The sequence below is a fragment of the Pagrus pagrus genome (genome assembly GCF_965226575.1).
Source record: "Pagrus pagrus genome assembly, chromosome: 2".
Classification (NCBI taxonomy): Eukaryota; Metazoa; Chordata; class Actinopteri; order Spariformes; family Sparidae; genus Pagrus; species Pagrus pagrus.
The window spans coordinates 13884250-13907426 of record NC_140186.1 but is presented as its reverse complement, the minus strand read 5'-3'; the positions used below and the strand labels follow the sequence as shown (position 1 = coordinate 13907426).

Below are 23177 nucleotides of genomic sequence, written 5' to 3'. Positions count from 1 at the left end.
GCATTTCTCTGACTTCCAGATGATGGCTGTGTTTACTGCTGCCTGAACATTAGATCACTGAATCATCCTTTAATAATACTTATTCATTATTTTTGGAAGCTTCAGTAGTTGAAATTTAAACATTTCAAGCTGAAGCGAGGACACTACAGTTGCTTGTTATGTTTTTCCCTTCTAATTATCACACACCAAGTTTTACTTGTAAAACAAGATAAGAAAGAGGAATTGTTTCCAAGCTACAAGAAATTTACAATAAGTCACCTGCAAGTATTAAGTCGGTTCACACTATTGGATTGTCAAGTGGGCGACCTTCCTTAATATTTTGCATTTTTGGCATGTTTCAAGACCTGCATGCTTTCTGCTATGAAACCATTCAAATATCTAATTTTCAGCCTTTTTGGGACAAGGGTGCTTGTGTTCAACTTTTTTTTCAACTGAATTTTACCATAGAAAGCACACGATCACGGCTACTACTACAACCTTTACTACCACTACTACTTTTACTACAGTCACTAATACCTCTGCTATTACTTGTACTACTGCTGCTGCTACTGGTACTACTACAACTGGAGAAGTCCTATGTCAGACCCTCAGCTGACTCTCTTTGCTGGTTCGGCAGACACTACAGGACCGGCACATGTTCAGATACTCCACATTTTAGAAGTGCCATGGTAGCTCAATTGCTAGGGCATGTCCCCCATGCACAGAGGCTGTGTCCTTGCCAAAGTGGCCCGGGGTTTGAATCCATCCTATAACTCTTTATTGCATGTCATCCACAAACACTCTCCCTCTCTCTCCACTTCCTGTCACTCTTTCTTGTCCTATCACAATAAACCCATAAACGTCAGCATCACTCGCACATTATGATGTTTATTCAACTTTATACACACATACTGACATACACATTGCTGTCCTGCTCAGTGGACAATTAGTATATGAGCATAAAGCTCATGTACACAGGACTGCAAGATCAGTGGTTCATATCATGGCTATTGGTATGGCAGTGCAAGGCAGTTTCTGCATTTCCAGCAACAGGCATTTCAGCATTCACACTGTATTTTCAACAGGAAATCCATCTTCTAGTTGAAAGTGTTATACAGATATGTAACTCTTGTTTATTTTTTCATTGTCGAAACACATTATCACCACTTATATGCCCTGCACATAACTTATGAGCCTTGTGATTGCAATTTGACAAAATTCAGAGTTGAGATTTCTCCTCAGGTGTGGAGATTGAGCTTCTTCTGAAACACAAAAAACAATTTTTTTGGTTGTAACATATCGCTCATTTAAATGTTTGGATGCAATCAAAAACAAAGCCTAGTACCTTGCCTGTTCCACATCGTCAATAGTCTCTGGCAGATGGATGTTTCGTGTCTCACCGAGAAACAAAGTTGACAGCCCAGCAGCAAAAGCCAACAGGGTGAAAATAGTACTTGGTAAATGGCCCCACACTTCTTCAAGGAGGCTAATAATGGGAGACACAGCCACGCCGTTTTGGGCCAAGAAGTAGCAGAAACCCATTCCATTTTGCCTGTGTAACCAAAAAACACAACAAATTTGTAACATTTAGGGGCAATCAGCTCCAGAACATGGCTGCAACTTCCTCATTTCTAAAGACCCGGAGCCTCATTTATAAAACATGTTCTTAACCTTGTTTAAGCAGGTTCTAGGAATCCAACTTGTACCTTACGCACCTGTGATCTATAAATCTCAAAAGAACTTTATTGTCAGCACGTGCATTGCGATATCCGCATATTAGATGGTTTACTGACCTCATTACTGTGGGGTAAAGCTCTGTTGTGTACAGAAATGCACCTGTATAAGCCACCTCTGCGAACATTTTGCCCAAAGCTCCCACAGCCATCTGAAATGGCCCCTTATCTGAAAAGAGAAAATTGTAAAAGACATTTTAACCTGAACTTATAATATATCTAAAGCTGCTACATGTAGAATTTTTGCACAACTATGGCAACTCCCTGTGGCAGTTTTTATCTTATTTACTTTTTACTGAGGAAATTAGAAAATTAAAATGTATAGCATTAGTATTCTGAGTTTAGCTTTGTCTTTTGTTGCTGTGATCTATTGTTGTTGTAGTAGCTAAAGTGGTCTCAATATACACTTACTGTTTCAAAAGCAACATTTCCACCCAAAGTACCTGGAACTACTTTTCAAGGAACTGAAAGGTTCTTTTATCCTGTTGTTATCTGCGCATCCACCATGGTCTAAAGACCCGCAAATTAGTCACCTTACTTACTTTTTAATGTGTAAAAGCAAAATGAACACAATGAATAAAAAATAAACTGGTTTGCGGCTGCATGTTATCTAGTGATGACGATAGAATTAAAATGCTGCGAGTACATGGCCAATCAGAAATGTTGAGCGCTGCAATCCCTGAAAGTTCCTGTACTTTTGCTAAATAATACCCCCTGTGTAGGAACTTTTAGGGGGATAAAGTAATGAACCTGGATTTTAATTACGACACTGGACACCGGAGTGGTTCCAGGTCTTTGGGGGAAGTTCTTGCAGTTGAAATGTGGATAGAGACACACTTGACTAATGCTCATTTACCTTGAGGGATAAACATGTTGCAGAGTATACACAGTCCAGTCAGGACGAGTGTTCCTGCCTGAGTTAACCTTCGGCCAATTTTGTCAAAGCTGAAAAAGACTAAGACTTTTGCTGGCACTTCAATTGCGCCGTAGATGAACTGTGTGAGATAAATGTTCACACCAAAGCCGCCAATATTCAAGCTGATTCCGTAATACGTACAGGCCACTGCAAACCTGTGAACAAAAAGAGAGGAGAAGTTACACATCTGCCCCTAAAAATACGAGTTTCTGATTGGCTGGCAGGTATTTGTAACAGATTACTTCAACGGTCAAAAGTTAAACCTCTGTTCTAAATCATTGTGCAAGACAGCTACGTGGGTTAATATTACATGATAATAGTGTGGCAATGTTTCAATTTCAGGACACCTTGAGGTGAAATAATCATACTGTCTGACTTCATTGTAATATAAATCCAAATCATCCACCTGCCAGCTAGACCCCCTACCTTCCTACCTCGTAAAAAGCTGCCTGCTGTCTTGTCCTCTCTCATAACTGATATCATTCATTCCTCACTGTCTTCTGGTGTTGTTCCATCATCTACTAAAGACTGCTGCAATCACTCCAACTATCAAGAAACCTGGTGCAGACCCGAATGATTTGAACAACTTTCGTCCCATCTCAAACCTGCCATTTCTCTCCAAAATACTTAAAAGAACTGCTGCAGCTCACCTAAATACGCATCTGTCTCACTACAACCTCTTTGAACAATTTCAGTCCGGCTTTCGTCCTCTTCACAGCACTGAAACAGCCCTGGTGAAAATCACAAATGACCTCTTCATGGCATCTGACTCTGGTTTACTCCCCGTCCTGGCGCTCCTCGACCTCAGAGCAGCCTTTGACACCGTCTCTCATGACATCCTCCTGGACAGACTGGCCTACATTGGAATCACTGACATCCCTCTGGCTTGGCTGACATCCTATCTCACTGGTTGCACCCAGTTTGTTCAACTCAAGAACCTAAGATCCGGCTCCTCCCCAGTCTCCAGCGGTGTTCCCCAGGGCTCTGTCCTTGGCCCCCTCCTGTTCACTATTTATCTTCTGCCCCTTGGACACATTCTCAGGAAATTTCATATTCAATTCCACTGCTATGCTGATGATACCCAGCTCTATATTTCCACCAAGCCTACCTCCACTCTACCACCCACAGCTCTATCCAACTACCTACTGGAAATTAAATCATGGTTCTCACTCAACTTCCTTAAACTGAACAGCGACAAAACCGAGGTCCTCTTCATTGGTACCAGATCCACCCTAGTAAAACACAACCCCTTCTCCATGTCCATTGACAATTCCACTGTCCCACCATCACCTCAGGTAAAGAGCCTGGGTGTCATCCTGGACGGCACCTTAACCTTTGAAGCCCACATCAATAATGTTGCCCAGTCTGCATACTTCCATCTACGCAACATCAACCATCTCCGTCCCTCACTTACACCAACCTGCACTGCTATTCTCGTAAACACCCTGATTACATCCCGTCCGGACTACTGTAATTCTCTCCTCCATGGTCTTCCTCGAAAATCACTCTATAAACTCCAACTGGTCCAGAATGCAGCTGCTCGTATCATCACCAGAACTCCCTCTACTGAACACATCACTCCGACCCTGCAGCAACTCCATTGGCTCCCTATCAAATTAAGATTCTACTCCTCACTTTCAAGATCCTTCACAACCTGGCACCATCATATCTCGCTGAACTTATCCATATCCACACACCTCCCCGCACTCTCCAATCCTCTTCTACCATCCAGCTCTTTGCCCCATCTGCCAACCTAACCACCATGGGGTCAAGAGCTTTCAGCCGATCTGCCCCCAGCCTTTGGAACTCTCTCCCACGAGACATTCGCACTTCTGACGCTGTCTCCACCTTTAAATCCCGCCTGAAAACACACTTATTCCGAGTGGCTTACTCTGTATCAGACTAATAATACAATCACACCCTTGCCTATTCTCTATAATTGTTATCCCATCTTTGTAGTTATTTATTTATCTTTTATAATTGCACTAAAATGTTTCCTGATTTTCTTTTTTGATGTACTGTTGTTGCTATGTGTGCTGTCCTTGAGTGCTTTGAAAGGCGCCTTTAAATAAAATGCATTATTGTTATTATCATTATTATTAATATGGACAGTGGACTGTTTATACATCAGTTAATTTGTCAAAACGTGAAAATCTCAGCTGTTAAAAAACAAAAAGAAAAGAAATGTATATACCACACAATGCCAGTGAGTAGAGCCAGTCTCCTCATTCTGGGGGTCCTCACGAGGTCCAAATAGGAATATTTTCTGTTTTCATTTTCTACTGGTATTTCTTTGGACAGAGCCTGGAGAGTAAAAAGGAAACCTTGGTCAAAGCAGAAGTTGATATCAGTACCTAGTAGAAATGATCAGACTATGTAAAGTTTTGTACCTCAGGCTTTAGGTCAGCCATGAACTTCTCTCTGCCGTTGACTTTTGCACACTTGGTCAGGTAAAAATGAGCACTCTCCGCCTTTCCGTTACTTGTCAGCCATCTGGCTGACTCAGGGAGCCACCTGGTGATTTTTCATGTAAATTCATGAGTCAGACCTCTGCTCCCTTAAAACTAGAAGTCATACTATTAATGAGAAGAAGCTTCTTTAAACACCGTAAATATGTCTGAATGATGCCAGGGCAGCTTCACGCTGTAATAACTGAAAGGCAGGAAATCTATTTTTGCTTACCACCAACAAATAATGCCCAGACACAGTGGAGAGGTTACTGTGGCCACCAGGTACCTCCAGTCATCCACATAATAGGCCACAACAGGGAGTAAAGCAGCACAAATACTCCAGTCCATGCCCACTAAATTGCCCACTGCATTTCGATGCTTAATGTCCACCCATTCAATACCTATAAAAAAAAACAATTATAATAAATAAAATTGATTCAAACATACCTGACAATACTTATGGAACATACACACTTAGATAAACACTTTATTAATACTTTTACTTTATTTATTATGCTTATAGCTTGTACTGACTGTAGTGACTCTGAGGTTATTAAAAAAATCCCACATCTAATGGAGATTTATTGTAAATCGCTACATATTTGTTTGCAATGTGACTTTGTCTTTTTCCTTGTTTTCTGATCTGATTTTCAAGGCACAAACCAAGACATAAAACTTACGAAGGGCAACAGTGATTAAACCTATTCCAGAAAGTCCCAATCCTGTAAAGAACCTCATGGCAGCAAACATGACGAAATTAGGTGAGAAAGCACTTGCAAATCCAAAGACGGTGGTTGTCACATAGGACACCAGAAGTGCTTTTTTCCTGCCGAACCTGTAAGACAAATTATAGATTAATCTATGGAATAGGTCAAATCTCTATTAGAAGTGTAAAAACATATAGTTTAATAAAACATCCTGTTCCAAAGCAGGTGCAATGACACTTTATAATAATATTCAAAAATATATTCCTGCTTATACAGTGTCTACACTGTGTAAAATAATACGTAGTCTGTTCATGAGATATTAAAAGCATGGGTTAGGGTTCACTTTATGGTTGGGGTTGGAAATATGTTCAGGTTCTGTGGAGATCAACACAGTTATACTTTGCTGTACATCAACCTATCTGTCAGTCAATAGTTGAGTTTTAACTTGTCTTATCTTTAACTAGATTAGCTTCTTTCTTTGGTGAGCACACTGGACAAATTAAGCTCTTCTATCCACAAGCACACCAACGTATCGTAATAGTAAGATGAGTTTTTAAGGAAAGCACAGAGACTTAACTAAAACAATATTAACAGTTATACTATAACAAACATGTATTTCCGTGTAGAAGTTTCTCTCTTCTTTTCCTTGTAAATACAATCAGAATAAATTAGCAGCAATTAAAGGCATGAATACCTGTCACTCAGATAACCAAATACTGTTGCTCCAAGCATGACCCCAAGGAAGAAGATAGTTGCCGATGCTTTGTTCAGTCCTCTCTTACCACAAACCAGATCCCACTATGACGTAAACACAGACAACACACAGAAAAGTAAAGAATAAAGTGGTTAACTTGGGATTGACATAGCTAAATTTATTGCAAATGGAAATAAATTAAACTCACCTCTGTGGCCAGAGTAGACTTAGAGGTGGTGTTATCGTACTTCCATCCATTCTGACATGGCACTGTGGGTAGGTCAGCGATGTTGGAGGAGTCTATCAGCAGATGATACTGAGGCTCTGCAAACATCTGACAGGAGCTTAGAGTCCCATCCTCCTGAACTGGAATACTGACAATAAGCCTCTCTTCATGTGATAAATTGCTTAAAACACCTCCATAATCCAGAGAGGTGATGTCGCAGTGGTGAGAGGGAACAGCTGCTATGAAATTATTCAGCAGATAGTGACAAGGCAAAGTCATACGAGCAGCTAACATCAACAGGATGGTCCTTAATTGGAACCTCCCAAAGCCATTCACCTCTGTCAGGATATCGTCAAACTTCATCTTGAAAATAAATGATGCAACTGCGCAGAAATGATAAACAAAAATAAAAGAATACGTCTCTCTGAGTGAGACTCTCCGACTTAGGAGTAATGAAAGTTTCAGTTCAGTTCTTGGTGTCCTGAAGTGTGTTCAGTGTTGGTTACAGCTACTAATTTAATAGTGTCTATGTGTTCTTATCAGGGATCAGAGTGAATGAATCAAGCAAATCCAATGTCCTCTGTGGGCAGGTCCTACAGAAGGCCACACCACATCCACGACCGTCCACAGTCTCGCTGGTCTGGGCTCGCCACCACCAAGTTCGTCTGTAAATCTGGTCCTTCAAAAAACCAACCTACACAAATAGTACAGAATTGTAAGTTCTCATTAACATCTTTCTCCATTTAGTGTATCTTACAATGTACAACCAAAAACTAAGGATATACTTCTAATGCAATGAAATAAAATTACCATCCAAGATGGAGCCGTGCTAGTGGCAGCCTATTGTAGCAGCTCCCGGGACTTCGAGTTTTTATTGTGTTTTTAGCTTGTTTTTAGCTTGTTTTTCTTTCGTAACTTTACACTGCGCTGTGGATTTTTACATTATCCACACATCAAGATGCTTTTTCATCGGTTTGGACATCTCCTTTTGACTTTACTTGTACTTGGGTCTCTCCTTATGACTGGAAGCCATGCCTGCAATACACCCGGCATTGTTTACAACCGCGACCAGCTGACTGCTCTGAGGCCCGCAACCGTCTTAGCGGGGGAGAGACCCACAATACCGGAGGAGCTAAGAAGGAGACGGCGAGGCTGCAGAGCGGGTGTTAAATGGAGAAGGAAAAGTAGGAAGTTTAAACCCTGCATCCCTGCAGTTATTACGGGAAATGTGAGGTCCCTAGCAAATAAGATGGACGAACTGGAAGCGCTCGCCCGGAAGCATAGGGAGTACAGAGAGTCCAGTATTTTGTAGCTACACGAGCAGATACCGGACTCCAATGCCACCATCCCCGGCTTCCACACGGTCCGAGCCGACAAAGACACCACTGCGAGTGGCAAGAAAAAAGGAGGAGGGCTCGCCATGCTCCTTAACAACAGCAGGTGTCACCCCAGGCACATTTCTGTGAAAGAGCGCGTCTGCAACCCAGACATCGAGCTCATTGTCATCAGACTACGTCCATATTATTTGCCACGGGAGTTCACTCGTGTAATCACCATCACTGTTTATATTCCGCCATCTGGGAACGCAGAAGCATCCTACAAGCCTGTGGTTCAGCAGCAACCAGTGACAGTGAGGACTGTGAGGAAATGGTCTCCTGAAGCCATGGAATCACTGCAGGGGGCCCTGGAAGCCACTGACTGGGATGTCCTGTACAAACCACATGGCGAGGACATTGATGGCCTTACTGACTGCATCTCTGAATACACTGGGTTCTGCTCTAAAGAGGTCCGCTGCTACCCCAACAACAAACCCTGGTTTACCAGCGACCTAAAGGCCCTACTTAATGAGAAAAAGAGGGCCTTTAGGTCAGGGGACCGAGCAGAGCTCAAGCGTGTTCAAAGAGAGCTCAAACATAGCATCAGGGAGAGTAAGGACAACTACAGGAGAAAACTGGAATACAAACTGGAGAACAACAACACCAGGGACGTATGGAGTGGGATGAGAGAGATTACCGGCTTCCAGAGTAAAGGTGGAGGAGCAGCTGAGGGAAATGAACAACGAGCAAATGAGTTCAACCTGTTTTTCAATAGGTTTGACTCCAGCTCCCCCACCCCCAGCAGCCCCCCCTGCTGCTCCTCTGAGCAACCACTCCAGGACACAGCCCCACACCAACCCCTGCAGCAGACACCAGCTATATCACCATCTCCCTCCCCCCCTCCCCCCACCCCCCTGTTGTCACCCACCACAGACTCTCTCACACCCCCCTCCCCCAGGACACTTGCACACCCCCCACTGCCGCCTACCAACTCCTGCAGCAAACACCATGCTGCACCACCCCTCACCCCCCTGCTGCCACCCACCACAGACCCTGCCACACCCCCCACCCCCAAGACCGGATTTAAAGGATAACCACTGTTTTTTACAACCTGGACCTTATTTCTAGCAAAATATATGGTCATTTACTCACCCAGATAACTTTGGTGTCATTTGAAGTTGTTCGGACGAAATTAGATCCAGTGTAGCGCCAATATATCCATGCGAGTGACGGGGCACCGAAGCGCAGCCTTTATGAGCATTATCTGCCACGAAACTATTTCATTTCACCAATATTTTGTTACGATACGCTAGCGCTATTCCCCTCTGAGTCCGGGCTTGTCTGTTATCAACATCCGGGGTCTGTAGGTTGACCTACTACCTCTGACCTGGAGGATGTCGTCTCTGAGCTGCGCGAGCACCCGCGACAGCCCGGCTTGTTTACCTGTAGCTGCTACTGCTAGTTTGACCCCGGATGTTGATAATGGACAAGCCCAGACTCAGAGGGGAATGGCGATAGCGTATCATGACAAAATATTAGTGAAATGAACTAGTTTCGTGGCAGATAATGCGTTATATAGAGGCTGTGTGTCGCTGCCCCGTCACTTGCATTATATGGATATATCGGCGCTACACCGGATCTAATTTCATCCGAACGACTCCAAATGACACCAAAGTTATCTGGGTGAGTAAATGACCATATATTTTGCTAGAAATAAGGTCCAGGTTGTAAAAAACGGTAGTTATCCTTTAACATCACAGCCAGCCAGGTGAAGAGAGAGCTGGAGAGGCTCAAAGAGAGGAAAGCTGCCGGACCGGACCGCATCAGCCCTCGCATGCTGAAGGCCTGTGCCAGCCAGCTCTGCGGAGTTCTCCAGCACCTCTTCAACCTGAGCCTCAACCTTCAGAGAGTGCCAGTACTGTGGAAAACATCCTGCCTTGTCCCAGTGCCCAATAAAGGACGTCCTGTGGCACTGGATGATTACAGGCCGATCGCACTGACCTCTCATATTATGAAAGTCATGGAGAGGCTGGTTCTAGCACACCTTAGACCCATAGTCACAGGACCCCCTACAGTTTGCATATCAGCCCCATGTTGGGGTAGATGATGCAATCATATACCTGCTGCAGGAAGCCTACTCCTCCCTGGATAGACCCAACACCACTCTCCGCGTCATGTTCTTCGACTTCTCCAGTGCCTTCAACACCATCCAGCCCAGGCTGCTGAAGGCCAAACTGGAGAACATGCAGGTGGATGCTCCCCTCGTCACATGGGTCAATGACTATCTGACGGGCAAACCACAGTTTGTGAGATTACAGAACTGTGTGTCTGACTGTCTGATCGGCAACATCGGCGCCCCCCAGGGAACTGTGCTGTCTCTCTTCCTCTTCACCACCTACACTGCAGACTGTAAGTACCGCACTGAGTCGTGTCATCTGCAGAAATTCTCTGATCACACGGCCATTGTGGGGCATGTAGAGGGAGGGTGAGTACGGGGACCTGGTCGGCAATTTTGTTAAGTGGTGTGGGGAGAACCACCTGCAACTGAACGTGGTGAAGACGAAAGAGATGGTGTTGGACTTCAGGAGGAACAAGCCCCCGCCCTCTCCAGTCTGCATTGGTGGGACTGATGTCGAAACACGGAGGCAGTCTACAAAAAGGGCCTGAGCTGGCTTTACTTCCTGAGGAGGCTCAGGTCCTTTAATATCTGCAACCGGACGCTCCAGATGTTTTATCACTCTGTTGTTGCGAGCACCATCTTCTTCGCTGTGGTGTCCTGGGGTGTGTGCATCAAAACGAAGGATACTAACAGACTGAACAAACTCATACAGAAGGCAGGGTCTGTTGTTGGCTCTAAGCTTGTCACCCTGGAGGAGGTGGCGGAGGACAGGATGCTGACAAAGCTGCTGGCTATCATGGACAATGTCTCTCATCCCCTCCACAAAACTCTGGACTTCTAATTGTCATGCCAATCATGACATTAAAAGTAAAAATTATGTGATTAAAATATGTCAAATAATGAGTAAAATATTGACATTTTATCTGATGATTTCGACTCTTATCTAATAATTGTAACTTTCATTTCTTCATTTTTATTTTTCATATTTTAAGTTTTTTTTCTCATAATATGGACTTTTTATGTCAAAAATGTCACTTCTTGTTTTGAAACGATGACTTTTATCTCATAATTGTTTCTTTTATCTCATAATTATAGTATTTATTTTATAATTTCTACTTTTTGTCTTTTGTTTTTTTCATTTTGAGTTTATAATGTCATAATTTCAGCTGCTTAACTAATAATTTCGAGTAAGGTATTTATCTAGACCCTTAATACTAATTATTTTAGAGACCCCTGCAATTACAACCCAAACGCTGGTGTTGCACATCAGTACAGAGTTGATAAAACAATGGCACTTTATACATCTGACTTAAGTTTCAGCTTTCTCAAATTCAAATTCAAAGGGGCTTTATTGGTATGAAAGTTTAACAACAATGTTGCCAAAGCATCTGTCCAAACATTCGGACATAACATAACAAATAACAACACCAAGATTGATTTACATAAATTATATATACAGTAAATTCTCTTTGTGTAGTTAATTAAATTCACCTAGCAGGTCAGTGTGAAATTGCATCCCTTTTCCTTTATATCGAGGCAATGTTTATATTTCAAATGTTGTGGTATAGTATGTTTTTAGGCCGCTGTGTTCACAGTTAGGTACTTGATGCAGCATTGGTGTTTGTGAATGTGCTGGATGGACTCCGCCACCAGGTGGCGCATGAGAACGAGTCGAGTCACGTTCAGAAGCGGAGGTACAAGAAGACGGGCGAGCGTGGAGAACGTGGGCGGAGCTAACTGTTTGGCCCCGCCCACGTTCACCTCCGCTCTGAATTGAACAATGCATTGGCCCCTGACCAGAACTAGCAATTATCTTAGCATCAGCATTCACTACAAAATGCACCAAAGTGCACAGGAAACATCAGACAGCCTTCTCATTACTCCGACTGTTTTTTTTTTGTGAAGTGTATCTGAACTTCAGCAGCATGAATGATCTGGTTCTTCTCACAGTATCAAGCAATACAACAGAGGACCATTGATTCAACTCACCAGAGTTTCCACAGGCAAAAATAACTCGACAGAAGTTATCTCCTTCAGGTTCACAGCTCGGTCCCTCAGTAAGTTATTAGCACTGATATGATTGATTAATCAAGGTTTGAAGATTATTTTGTGCATTTTTCTCCCAGGGTTGCTCTGTCTGCAGAGTAGGGTACAGCTGCAGCAGACTGCATATTCAATGTTCGCACCCTAGTTTTCCTCCACAGCTCCACCCACCGAATGGGACAACCCATTTGTAATGTACCAGTGATCACTATCCTTCATCAGCATATTAAAAATTACAGTAAACAACCGGGATGGGAGGCAGATCACTACTGTGTGTTAAAGTGGGGCATGAGACCAACCCGAAGTGAAAGTGAAACTAAAGGCGACACATAAATGTCTGTTCTGTAGGATCCTTACATAAATTACATCATGTATGTAATTATCCACCTCAAGGTGACGTCAGGCTGCGTTTCCCCAAAAGTTGAGTGGGATTCAACTTTTTTTTTTTTTTTTTTTTTTCATTTTTCGGGGAGCCCCCTGCGACCCGCACCGCCGCAGCCAAACCAGACTGCCCTCATTAAAATCAATAAGGAAAGATGCGTTTTCGCAGCACCGCCGGATTTGGTGTAAATGAAGCCTGAATAATAAAGGATCGTTGGAGATGAACTGGCCTCGGCTGGATAGCGGACGAGACCATTCACCATTCACCACTCTCGACACAAGTACCTCCTGTGGCTTCAAGCCAAGATTAAGAGGAGGGGGTGGTAACATAAGAAACAACCTTAACCAGCTCGTTCAGAAATACTCCTTGCCCATGTCCATATAGAAACCAGAGTTTTGTGTCCCACATTGAATTGAAGCCTGAGGTGATGTAAAGACCGTCAGTCACTGTCTCATGTTCAGTATTTTCTCACTTCAGATGAAAAGGAGCCACTTCTGTGCTGTTATATACTGAATATGTGTAGTCTGATAGGCAGTAGGTTATTTGTTAATTTATAACAGGGGTATGATCCAAACTGTAAGCCAGCTTAATACTAACTCTAACCACCGATCTGTAGTCATGTTTTGTTACAGGGATGTTTTGCTCTGGGGATGTATTTTCAGCAGTGGGGATGCTACGAATCAATGTAGAAATATTATAGGAATGCTACAGGCAACAGTGTGTCTGTACTTACTCTTCTGTGACTACACCACTTGTCACTCTGATAGTGAAGATGACACTACTCCATAGAGTATATATGCTATACTATACTAAAGGATTGAGCATTTGCACCATATAGTTCAGATCATATTAGAGTTAAGACAAAACTGACAGAAGGTCAGGACTGAGAGAAAAGGGGGCAATTACAAATCTGTCTGCTACTTCAGCACCATGGATTTATCAATACACAGCACAGTTAGGCTACTGATAATTAGTTTACACTCTAAATTTAAAATATATATCCAGCTAAATAACGTCTCTGCCCCTGCACCGTCTTTGCTACTAGTGGATGGGTTGCAGGTTAACACAGAGGATGTATTTGGGTCATCTGGTTAACAAGGGAGATTGCATCTGCTCTTTGATCACTGTGACATGTTGTAAAAAATAAATCATTTGCTAATGAGCCCAGTATACCACAGTACAAAAAAAAAACCTGTCAAGTTAAAATTTTGTTACCACTGAGAAAGAAATGATTGTCTTAGGGTTCAAAAACTGACATCTTGTGTTTTGTTGTGAGAAATATTTGGTGGACTGCCATAAAGGAACCAAAATGCCGGAGGCAAAGTCGTCCCTCTCACAGACATGAAGGTGAAATTTCTGTGTGTAGTGTGACAAAATTAATAGTTTTCAATTCAGTAATCAATGTACTGTAAAGACCATATCAGGATGTGAGAGGAGGAGGGGAGATTTGAGGGGCAGTTCTCTCTGTCTGAGGTGTTACAGGAAGATAGATAGGATGACATTTACATTCTAATTAAACATCAAAGCGCCACTGTCCTGGGAAAGACATGATCAACCACACTTCAGGGGGTCTTTGTTTTGGGAAGGAGTAACAACCAACTGTTGTAAAGTATGTGACCTCTACTCTGTTTGTATTTAAGTCAGAAACATTTGGAGAGAACAAGACTGGAGAGAACACTTCGGGTCTTCTCTCCATGCTGCTTGTATTAAAGAGAATTAGCAACTCTCTACCTAACAAAGGAGAATTTCCACTACAGTGGTCGGGGAGGCCCAAAGCCGGAGCCGTCTGAAGAGCGGCGTTCAGTTCCTGGAAAGCAGTGTTCATGTTTTCATTCCACTGTAGTGTTTAGCACTGTGGCTGCTCGTAACACAGAGTCCATTGCAGCGTAATCACAAACCCAATGACGACAGTAGTTAGTCATGCCAAGGAAAGAGGGGAGTTGTTTTTTTTGTTCGTGGTAATAACATGTTGATCAGAAGTTTCACTCTCTCAGGAGACAACAGTCGCTGACCGTCTCTCAACACATGACCAAGATAGGTGACCTCAGGCTGACAATACTGCAATTCCTGTAAAGAAGCCTTGTGGCCGCACTCAGCCAGCCTTTTCAGCAGCAAAACAGAGTCAATGTGGGAGGCCTCTTTAGATGGAGATGCAGTCAACAATTTATCAGCATAGAGTACTTCCGCCAGAGAAGTGCAAATCCTGTAGATTGCGTCTCACCGCTACAGCGTATACAGTCGGACATTCAACATAACCCTGTGGCAAGCGGGTTTAGGTCAGCTCCCGGCCTTTGAATGTGAATGCAAACAGATACTGGCTATCTGGATGCAACAGGATTGAAAAGAAGGCTGAACACAAATCAATGACTGTGTAGTATTTTGAATCTGGGGGCAGTGTGAGAGAGTTTGTTAGTTTTAACATAAACAATCCATCTCTCACGGCTGTTACTGTGTGTGTCCGTCTGTAGCAGCAACATCCCCCTGACTTGTTTTTGTTCAAAGCCTGCAGTTATGGAAACAATGACGTGTGGTAGGATTCAACAACCCTGGATAAATGTTTGTTGTTTTTCAGACAATTTGACAGACAACGCACACCCTGAGGGACCCTTCAGTGTAGTCTGACAAGCAGTACATTTGAGCATTTGTTCACTGTGACCTAACTCATAAATCATTTGCTAATGAGCCCACTATACCGCAGTGCAAAAAAACCTATCTAGTTAAAATTTAGTTACCACTTAGGAAGAAATGATTAGGGTTCAAAAACTGACATCTTGTGTTTTATTGTGCAAAATATTTGATGGACTGCTGTTGGCATTGCAATAAACATTGTTATACGTGTAAGAACTTGTCTTGGTGTGCTCATAGTGCAGGACAGGCAACATCAACACAGCTAATAAAACATTCAATTACACAGAGTACCAGTTAAGCACATCAACATACCTTGAGTGTCTACTTTATGCAATAAAGGTGGATCCTGTGCACATCAAACCCACACCTGTCAACAATAGGATGCATTTCTCTGACTTCCAGATGATGGCTGTGTTTACTGCTGTCTGAACATTAGATCACTGAATCATCCTTTAATAATACTTATTCATTATTTTTGGAAGCTTCGGTAGTTGAAATTTAAACATTTCAAGCTGAAGCGAGGACACTACAGTTGCTTGTTATGTTTTTCCCTTCTAATTATCACACACCAAGTCTTACTTGTAAAACAAGATAAGAAAGAGGAATTGTTTCCAAGCTACAAGAAATGTACAATAAGTCACCTGCAAGTATTAAGTTGGTTCACACTACTGGATTGTGAAGTGGGCGACCTTCCTTAATATTTTGCATTTTTTGGCACGTTTCAAGACCTGCATGCTTTCTGCTATGAAACCACTCAAATATCTAATTTTTTTAGAAGTGCCCTGGTAGCTCATTTGCTAGGGCATGTCTCCCATGTACAGAGGCTGTGTCCTCGTCACAGTGGCCCGGGGTTTGAATCCATCCTATAACTCTTTACTGCATGTCATCCACAAACTCTCTCTCTCTCTCTGTGTGTGTCTCTCTCTCTCCACTTCCTGTCACTGACTCTTTCTTGTCCTATCATGATGTTTATTCAGCTTTATACACACATACTGACATACAGTACACATAGCTGTCCTGCTCTGTGGACAATTGGTATATGAGCATAAAGCTCATGTACACAGGACTGCAAGATCAGTGGTTCATATCATGGCTATTGGTATGGCAGTGCAAGGCAATTTCTGCATTTCCAGCAACAGGCATTTCAGCATTCACACTGAATTTTCGACAGGAAATCCATCTTCTAGTTGAAAGTGTTATACAGATATGTAACTCTTGTTTATTTTTTCATTGTTGAAACACATTATCACCACTTATATGCCCTGCATATAACTTATGAGCCTTTTGATTGCAATTTGACAAAATTCAGAGTTGAGATTTCTCCTCAGGTGTGGAGATTGAGCTTCTTCTGAAACACAAAAAACAATTTTTTTGGTTGTAACATATCGCTCATTTAAATGTTTGGAAGCAATCAAAAACAAAGCCCAGTACCTTGTCTTTTCCACATCCTCAATAGTCTCTGGCAGATGGATGTTTCGTGTCTCACCGAGAAGCAAAGTTGACAGCCCAGCAGCAAAAGCCAACAGGCTGAAAACAGTACTTGGTAAATGGCCCCACACATCTTCAAGGAGGCTAATAATGGGAGACACAGCCGTGCCGATTTGGGCCAAGATGTAGCAGAAACCCATTCCATTTTGCCTGTGTAACCAAAAAACACAACACATTTGTAACATTTAGAGGCAATCAGCTCCAGAACATGGCTGCAACTTCCTCATTTCTAAAGACCCGGAGCCTCATTTATAAAACATGTTCTTAACCTTGCTTAAGCAGGTTCTAGGAATCCAACTTGTACCTTACGCACCTGTGATCTATAAATCTCAAATTAACTTTATTGTCTGCCGTGCATTGCGATATCCGCATATCTAATGCCAGCACAAATGACAGTTAAGTTAGGAATAGCCATGGTCCCAGACAAGATCCCTGTAATGTTAGAAGAGACTGAAGCCAGGCAGCACGTATCATTTTGGGGACTAAATAGTACGAGACAAAGCCAAAACTGCAGCTTTGGTGTGTGACACTGCTGGACGATGTTCATAAAGCTCATACAAAGTTCACCACAGTCTTGGACGCATTTTATAAATGAGGCCCCTGATCAGTGTTCACTTATCAAGATGTGTCAGTAAACTTGCTTCTGGGAAAAGTCCCCTGTATAGATGTTGTTTGTAAATGTGCACAATCTAAACTCTATATTAGATGGTTTACTGACCTCATTACTGTGGGGTAAAGCTCTGTTGTGTGCAGAAATACACCTGTATAAGCTGCCTCTGCAAACATTTTGCCCAAAGCTCCCACAGCCATCTGAAATGGCCCCTTATCTGAAAAGAAAAAATCGTAAGACAATTTAACCTGAACTTTTAATATATCTAAAGCTGCTACGTCTAGAATTTGACTTTGCACAACTATGGCAACCTCCTATTTACCTATAAACCTCCTTTTTATCTTATTTACTTTTTACTGAGGAAATTAGAAAATTCAAATGTATAGCATTTGAATTCTGAGTTTAGCTTTGTCTTTTGTTGCTGTGATCTATTGTTGTTGTAGTAGCTAAAGTGGTCTCAATATACACTTACTGTTCCAAAGCAACATTTCCACCCAAAGTACCTGGAACTACTTTTCAAGGAACTGAAAGTTTCTTTTATCCTGTTGTTATCTGCGCATCCACCATGGTCTAAAGACCCGCAAAGTTTTGGCAAATTAGTCACCTTACTTACTTTTTATGTGTAAAAGCAAAATGAACACAATGAACAAAAAATAAACTGGTTTGCGGCTGCAGATTTTTTAGTGATGACGATAAAATTAAAATCCTGCGAGTACACGGCCAATCAGAAATGTTGAGCGCTGCAATCCCTGAAAGTTCCTGTACTTTTGCTAAATAATACCCCCTGTGTAGGAACTTTTAGGGGGATAAATTAATGAACCTGGATTTTAATTACGACACTGGACACCGGAGTGGTTCCAGGTCTTTGGGGGAAGTTCCTGCAGTTGAAATGTGGCTAGAGACACACTTGACTAATGCTCATTTACCTTGAGGGATAAACATGTTGCAGAGTATACACAGTCCAGTCAGGACGAGTGTTCCTGCCTGAGTTAACCTTCGGCCAATTTTGTCAAAGCTGACAAAGACTAAGACATTTGCTGGCACTTCAATTGCGCCGTAGATGAACTGTGTGAGATAAATGTTCACACCAAAGCCGTCAATATTCAAGCTGATTCCATAATATGTACAGGCCGCTGCAAACCTGTGAACAAAAAGAGAGGAGAAGTTACACATCTGCCCCTAAAAATATGAGTTTCTGATTGGCTGGCAGGTATTTGTAACAGATTACTTCAACGGTCAAAAGTTAAACCTCTGTTCTAAATCATTGTGCAAGGCAGCTACGTGGGTTAATATCACATGATAATAGTGTGGCAATGTTTCAATTTCAGGACACCTTGAGGTGAAATAATCATACTGTCTGACTTCATTGTAATATGGACAGTGGACTGATTATACATTATTCAATTTGTCAAAACGTGAAAATCTCAGCTGTGAAAAACCAAAAAAAAAAGAAATGTATATACCACACAATGCCAGTGAGTAGAGTCAGTCTCCTCATTCTGGGGGTCCTCACGAGGTCCAAATAGGAATATTTTCTGTTTTCATTTTCTACAGGTATTTCTTTGGACAGAGCCTGGAGAGTAAAAAGGAAACCTTGGTCAAAGCGGAAGTTGATATCAATACCTAGTAGAAATGATTATACTATGTTTTGTACCTCAAGATTTAGGTCAGCCATGAACTGCTCTCTGCCGTTGACTTTTGCACACTTGGTCAGGTAAAAATGAGCACTCTCCACTTTTCCATTACTCATCAGCCATCTGGCTGACTCAGGGAGCCACCTGTGATTTTTCATGTAAATTCATGAGTCAGACCTCTGCTCCCTTAAAACTAGAAGTCATACTATTAATGAGAAGAAGCTTCTTTAAACACCGTAAATATGTCTGAATGATGCCGGGGCAGCTTCACGCTGTAATAACTGAAAGGCAGGAAATCTATTTTTGCTTACCACCAACAAATAATGCCCAGACACAGTGGAGAGGTTACTGTGGCCACCAGGTACCTCCAGTCATCCACAAAATAGGCCACAACAGGGAGTAGAGCAGTACAAATACTCCAGTCCATGCCCACTAAATTGCCCACTGCATTTCGATGCTTAATGTCCACCCATTCAATACCTATAATAAAAAAAAAAACCAATAATAATAAATAAAATTGATTCAAACATACCTGACAATACTTATGGTACATACACACTTAGATAAACACTTTATTAATACTTTTACTTTATTTATTATGCTAAGTTATAGCTTGTACTGACTGTAGTGACTCTGAGGTTGTAAAAAAAATCCCACATCTAATGGAGATTTATTGTAAATCGCTACATATTTGTTTGCAATGTGACTTTGTCTTTTTCCTTGTTTTCTGATCTGATTTTCAAGGCACAAACCAAGACATAAAACTTACGAAGGGCCACAGTGATTAAACCTATTCCAGAAAGTCCCAATCCTGTAAAGAACCTCATGGCAGCAAACATGACGAAATTAGGTGAGAAAGCACTTGCAAATCCAAAGACGGTGGTTGTCACGTAGGACACCAGAAGTGCTTTTTTCCTGCCGAACCTGTAAGACAAATTATAGATAAATCTATGGAATAGGTCAAATCTCTATTAGAAGTGTAAAAACACTTAGTTTGATAAAACATCCCTTTCAAAAGCAGGTGTAATCAACAATATATTCCTGCTTACACAGTGTCTACACTGTGTAAAATAATACGTAGTCTGTTCATGAGATATTAAAAGCATGGGTTAGGGTTCACTTTATGGTTGGGGTAAAGGTTAGAAACATGTTCAGGTTCTGTGGAGATCAACACAGTTATACTTTGCTGTACATCAACCTATCTGTCAGTCAATAGTTGAGTTGTCTTATCTTTAACTAGATTAGCTTCTTTCTTTGGTGAGCACACTGGACAAATTAGGCTCTTCTATCCACAAGCACACCAACGTAAGTATCGTAATAGTAAGATGAGTTTTTAAGGAAAGCACAGAGACATAACTTTAACAATATTAACAGTTATACTATAACAAAAATGTATTTCTGTGTACAAGTTTCTCTCTTTTCTTTGTAAATAGAACCAGAATAAATTAGCGTAATTTAACCACGTCTAAGAGTTAAAGGCATGAATACCTGTCACTCAGATAACCAAATACTGCTGCTCCAAACATGACCCCAATGAAGAAGATAGTTGCCGATGCTCTGTTCAGTCCTCTCTTACCACAAACCAGATCCCACTATGACGTAAACACAGACAACACACAGAAAAGTAAAGAATAAAGTGGTTAACTTGGGATTGACATAGCTAAATTTATTGCAAATGGAAATAAATTAAACTCACCTCTGTGGCCAGAGTAGACTTAGAGGTGGTGTTATCGTACTTCCATCCATTCTGACACGGCACTGTGGGTAGGTCAGCGATGTTGGAGGAGTTTATCAGCAGATGATACTGAGGCTCTGCAAACATCTGACAGGAGCTTAGAGTCCCATCCTCCTGAACTGGAATACTGACAATAAGCCTCTCGTCATGTGATAAATTGCTTAAAACACCTCCATAATCAAGAGAGGTGATGTCGCAGTGGTGAGAGGGAACAACTGCTATGAAATTATTCAGCAGATAGTGACAAGGCGAAGTCATACGAGCAGCTAACATCAACAGGATCATCCTCATTTGGAATCTCCCCATGCTATTCAACTCTGTCAGGATATCGTCAAACTTCATCTTGAAAATAAATGATGCAACCACACAGAAATGATAGAAAATATCATGTAGCACCTCAAGTCCTTACTGGGTAGGGTAGAAGAGATACTAACACCTGTCTAGGTCCTATAGGAGTAAACCTTAAATAAGTCACAAAGGGAGTAGGTATTGGGCTGAACAGTTGACAATTTTATTGCCTGTTCAGCAATAAGCAAAACATTCACAGTACTGCAGTTTGTATGAAATTAAAATAAAATAGAGCGCTTCAAAAATAATAAACAAAAATGAAAGGATAAGTCTCTCTGAATGAGACTCTCCAACTCAAAAGCTCCTTTGACTTAGGAGTTATGAAAGTTTCAGTTCAGTTCTTGGTGTCCTGAAGTGTGTTCAGTGTTGGTTACAGCTACTAATTTAATAGTGTCTATGTGTTCTTATCTGGGATCAGAGTGAATGAATCAAGCAAATCCAACATCCTCTGTGGGCAGGTCCTACGGAAGGCCACACCACATCCACGACCGTCCACAGTCTCGCTGGTCTGTGCTCGCCACCACCAAGTTCGTCTGTAAATCTGGTCCTTCAAAAAACCAACCTACACAAATAGTACAGAATTGTAAGTTCTCATTAACTTCTTTCTCCAGTTTGTGTACCTTACAATGTACAACCAAAAGCTAAGGATATACTTCTAGTGCAATGAAATAAATTGCCATGTATCACAACAGTAAATGTTTTAGCAACAAAAAAATGAATTACTTGCCATGAGTAAACATTTTTTAAGGTATTTTAGCAAACAAATGAATTATTTTTCTTTTTACACCTATTTTACCCACAAAATTCCTCCTTTTTATCTCTTTATATACACATTTGTAACATTTTACACTTAGAACACGACTATTAATTGAATTATTATTACAAATTCACTTAACGTGCATTTTACAACCAGAATCAGCTAAATCCTCATGTAGTTATACTACAAACCATTAAAGTGAGTCAATTACACTAAAACGTAAGTGCTTTATAGTCAGCAGAGTATATGTGAAGTACTCCTTTAATGTTTTGCCACAATATGTGCTGCTCTGCTCGAGTACCCCTGACTGCAGTGTGCAAATCTGGGCGAACCTCAACGTGCACTCCCCCCCAATTTTTTTCACACCAAACTCGGTTTAAAATTTTAACTGACAAACAAAAACAGATCAGTTTCCCCATTGGGATTAATAAAGTGTGATCATAACTTTCATTAAACACTTTTTTTTTCCCAGATAAATGAAAGGTGCTTTTTGTATACAAAAAGTAGTTTGTATCCCTGAAGATATGTAAACAAAATTATATGCATGCACTGCATTGCATCGTAAACATCATATGTTGGTAGATGTACAGGACATGAGGTGTGTGCTTGCTGTCTTTAGTTTCAACATTTCTTTTTTTCATTTTTTTTCTACACATTTGTGACCAGGAAACAAAGCCCGTCTACTACCTCTGGTTTGAGACATGCCCCACCTGGGGTCGAAAGTTTTCAGCATGTCAAAAATGTAACTTCTTGTTTTGAAATGATGACTTTTATCTAATAATTTTGACCTTTGTCTCATAATTGTTTCTTTTATCTCATAATTATAGTATTTATCTTATAATTTCTATTTTTTGTAATTTGTTTAATTGATTTTGAGTTTATAATGTCATAATTTCGGATTTTTAACTAATAATTTTGAGTAAGGTATTTATCTTGACCCTTAATATTAATTATTTTAGTGACCTCTACAATTATAACTCAAAGGCTGGCGTTACACATCAGTACAGAGTCGATAAAACAATGGCACTTCATTCATGACTGCTTCAACTTTCTCCTTTTTTAGTTAATTAAATTCACCTAGCAGGTCAGTGTGAAATTGCATCCCTTTTCCTTTATATCGAGGCAATGTTTATATTTCAAATGTTGTGGTATAGTATGTTTTTAGGCCGCTGTGTTCACAGTTAGGTACTTGATGCAGCATTGGTGTTTGTGAATGTGCTGGATGGGCTCCGCCACTAGGTGGCGCATGAGAACGAGTCGAGTCACGTTCAGAAGCGGAGGTACAAGAAGACGGGCGAGCGTGGAGAACGTGGGCGGAGTTAACTGTTTGGCCCCTCCCACGCTCACCTCCGCTCTGAATTGAACAATGCATTGGCCCCTGACCAGAACTAGCAATTATGATAGCGATCAGC

The 23177-nt window shown here is 41.5% G+C and overlaps 1 protein-coding gene across 1 annotated transcript in view; it reads right to left on the bottom strand.

The window, feature by feature from the left end:
- Positions 1–904: 904 nt before the first annotated feature.
- LOC311273822 (uncharacterized protein) overlaps positions 905–23177 on the bottom strand; it is an 88342-nt gene continuing 66069 nt past the window's right edge. The window contains exons 3-26 of the mRNA XM_084381077.1: positions 20622–21570; positions 20414–20517; positions 19695–19849; positions 19237–19405; positions 18946–19069; positions 18755–18864; positions 18218–18432; positions 17400–17508; positions 16625–16831; positions 11734–11908; positions 10439–10888; positions 10142–10306; positions 9841–10056; positions 7303–7399; positions 6688–7088; positions 6480–6583; positions 5759–5913; positions 5311–5479; positions 5019–5142; positions 4823–4932; positions 2569–2783; positions 1773–1881; positions 1325–1531; positions 905–1241 (exon numbers count right to left, since the gene is read on the bottom strand). Coding sequence (XP_084237203.1) covers positions 1199–1241; positions 1325–1531; positions 1773–1881; positions 2569–2783; positions 4823–4932; positions 5019–5142; positions 5311–5479; positions 5759–5913; positions 6480–6583; positions 6688–7088; positions 7303–7399; positions 9841–10056; positions 10142–10306; positions 10439–10888; positions 11734–11908; positions 16625–16831; positions 17400–17508; positions 18218–18432; positions 18755–18864; positions 18946–19069; positions 19237–19405; positions 19695–19849; positions 20414–20517; positions 20622–21002 — 4314 coding nt within the window. The 5' untranslated portion in view covers positions 21003–21570 and the 3' untranslated portion in view covers positions 905–1198. The remainder of the gene's footprint in view (positions 1242–1324; positions 1532–1772; positions 1882–2568; positions 2784–4822; positions 4933–5018; positions 5143–5310; positions 5480–5758; positions 5914–6479; positions 6584–6687; positions 7089–7302; positions 7400–9840; positions 10057–10141; positions 10307–10438; positions 10889–11733; positions 11909–16624; positions 16832–17399; positions 17509–18217; positions 18433–18754; positions 18865–18945; positions 19070–19236; positions 19406–19694; positions 19850–20413; positions 20518–20621; positions 21571–23177) is intronic.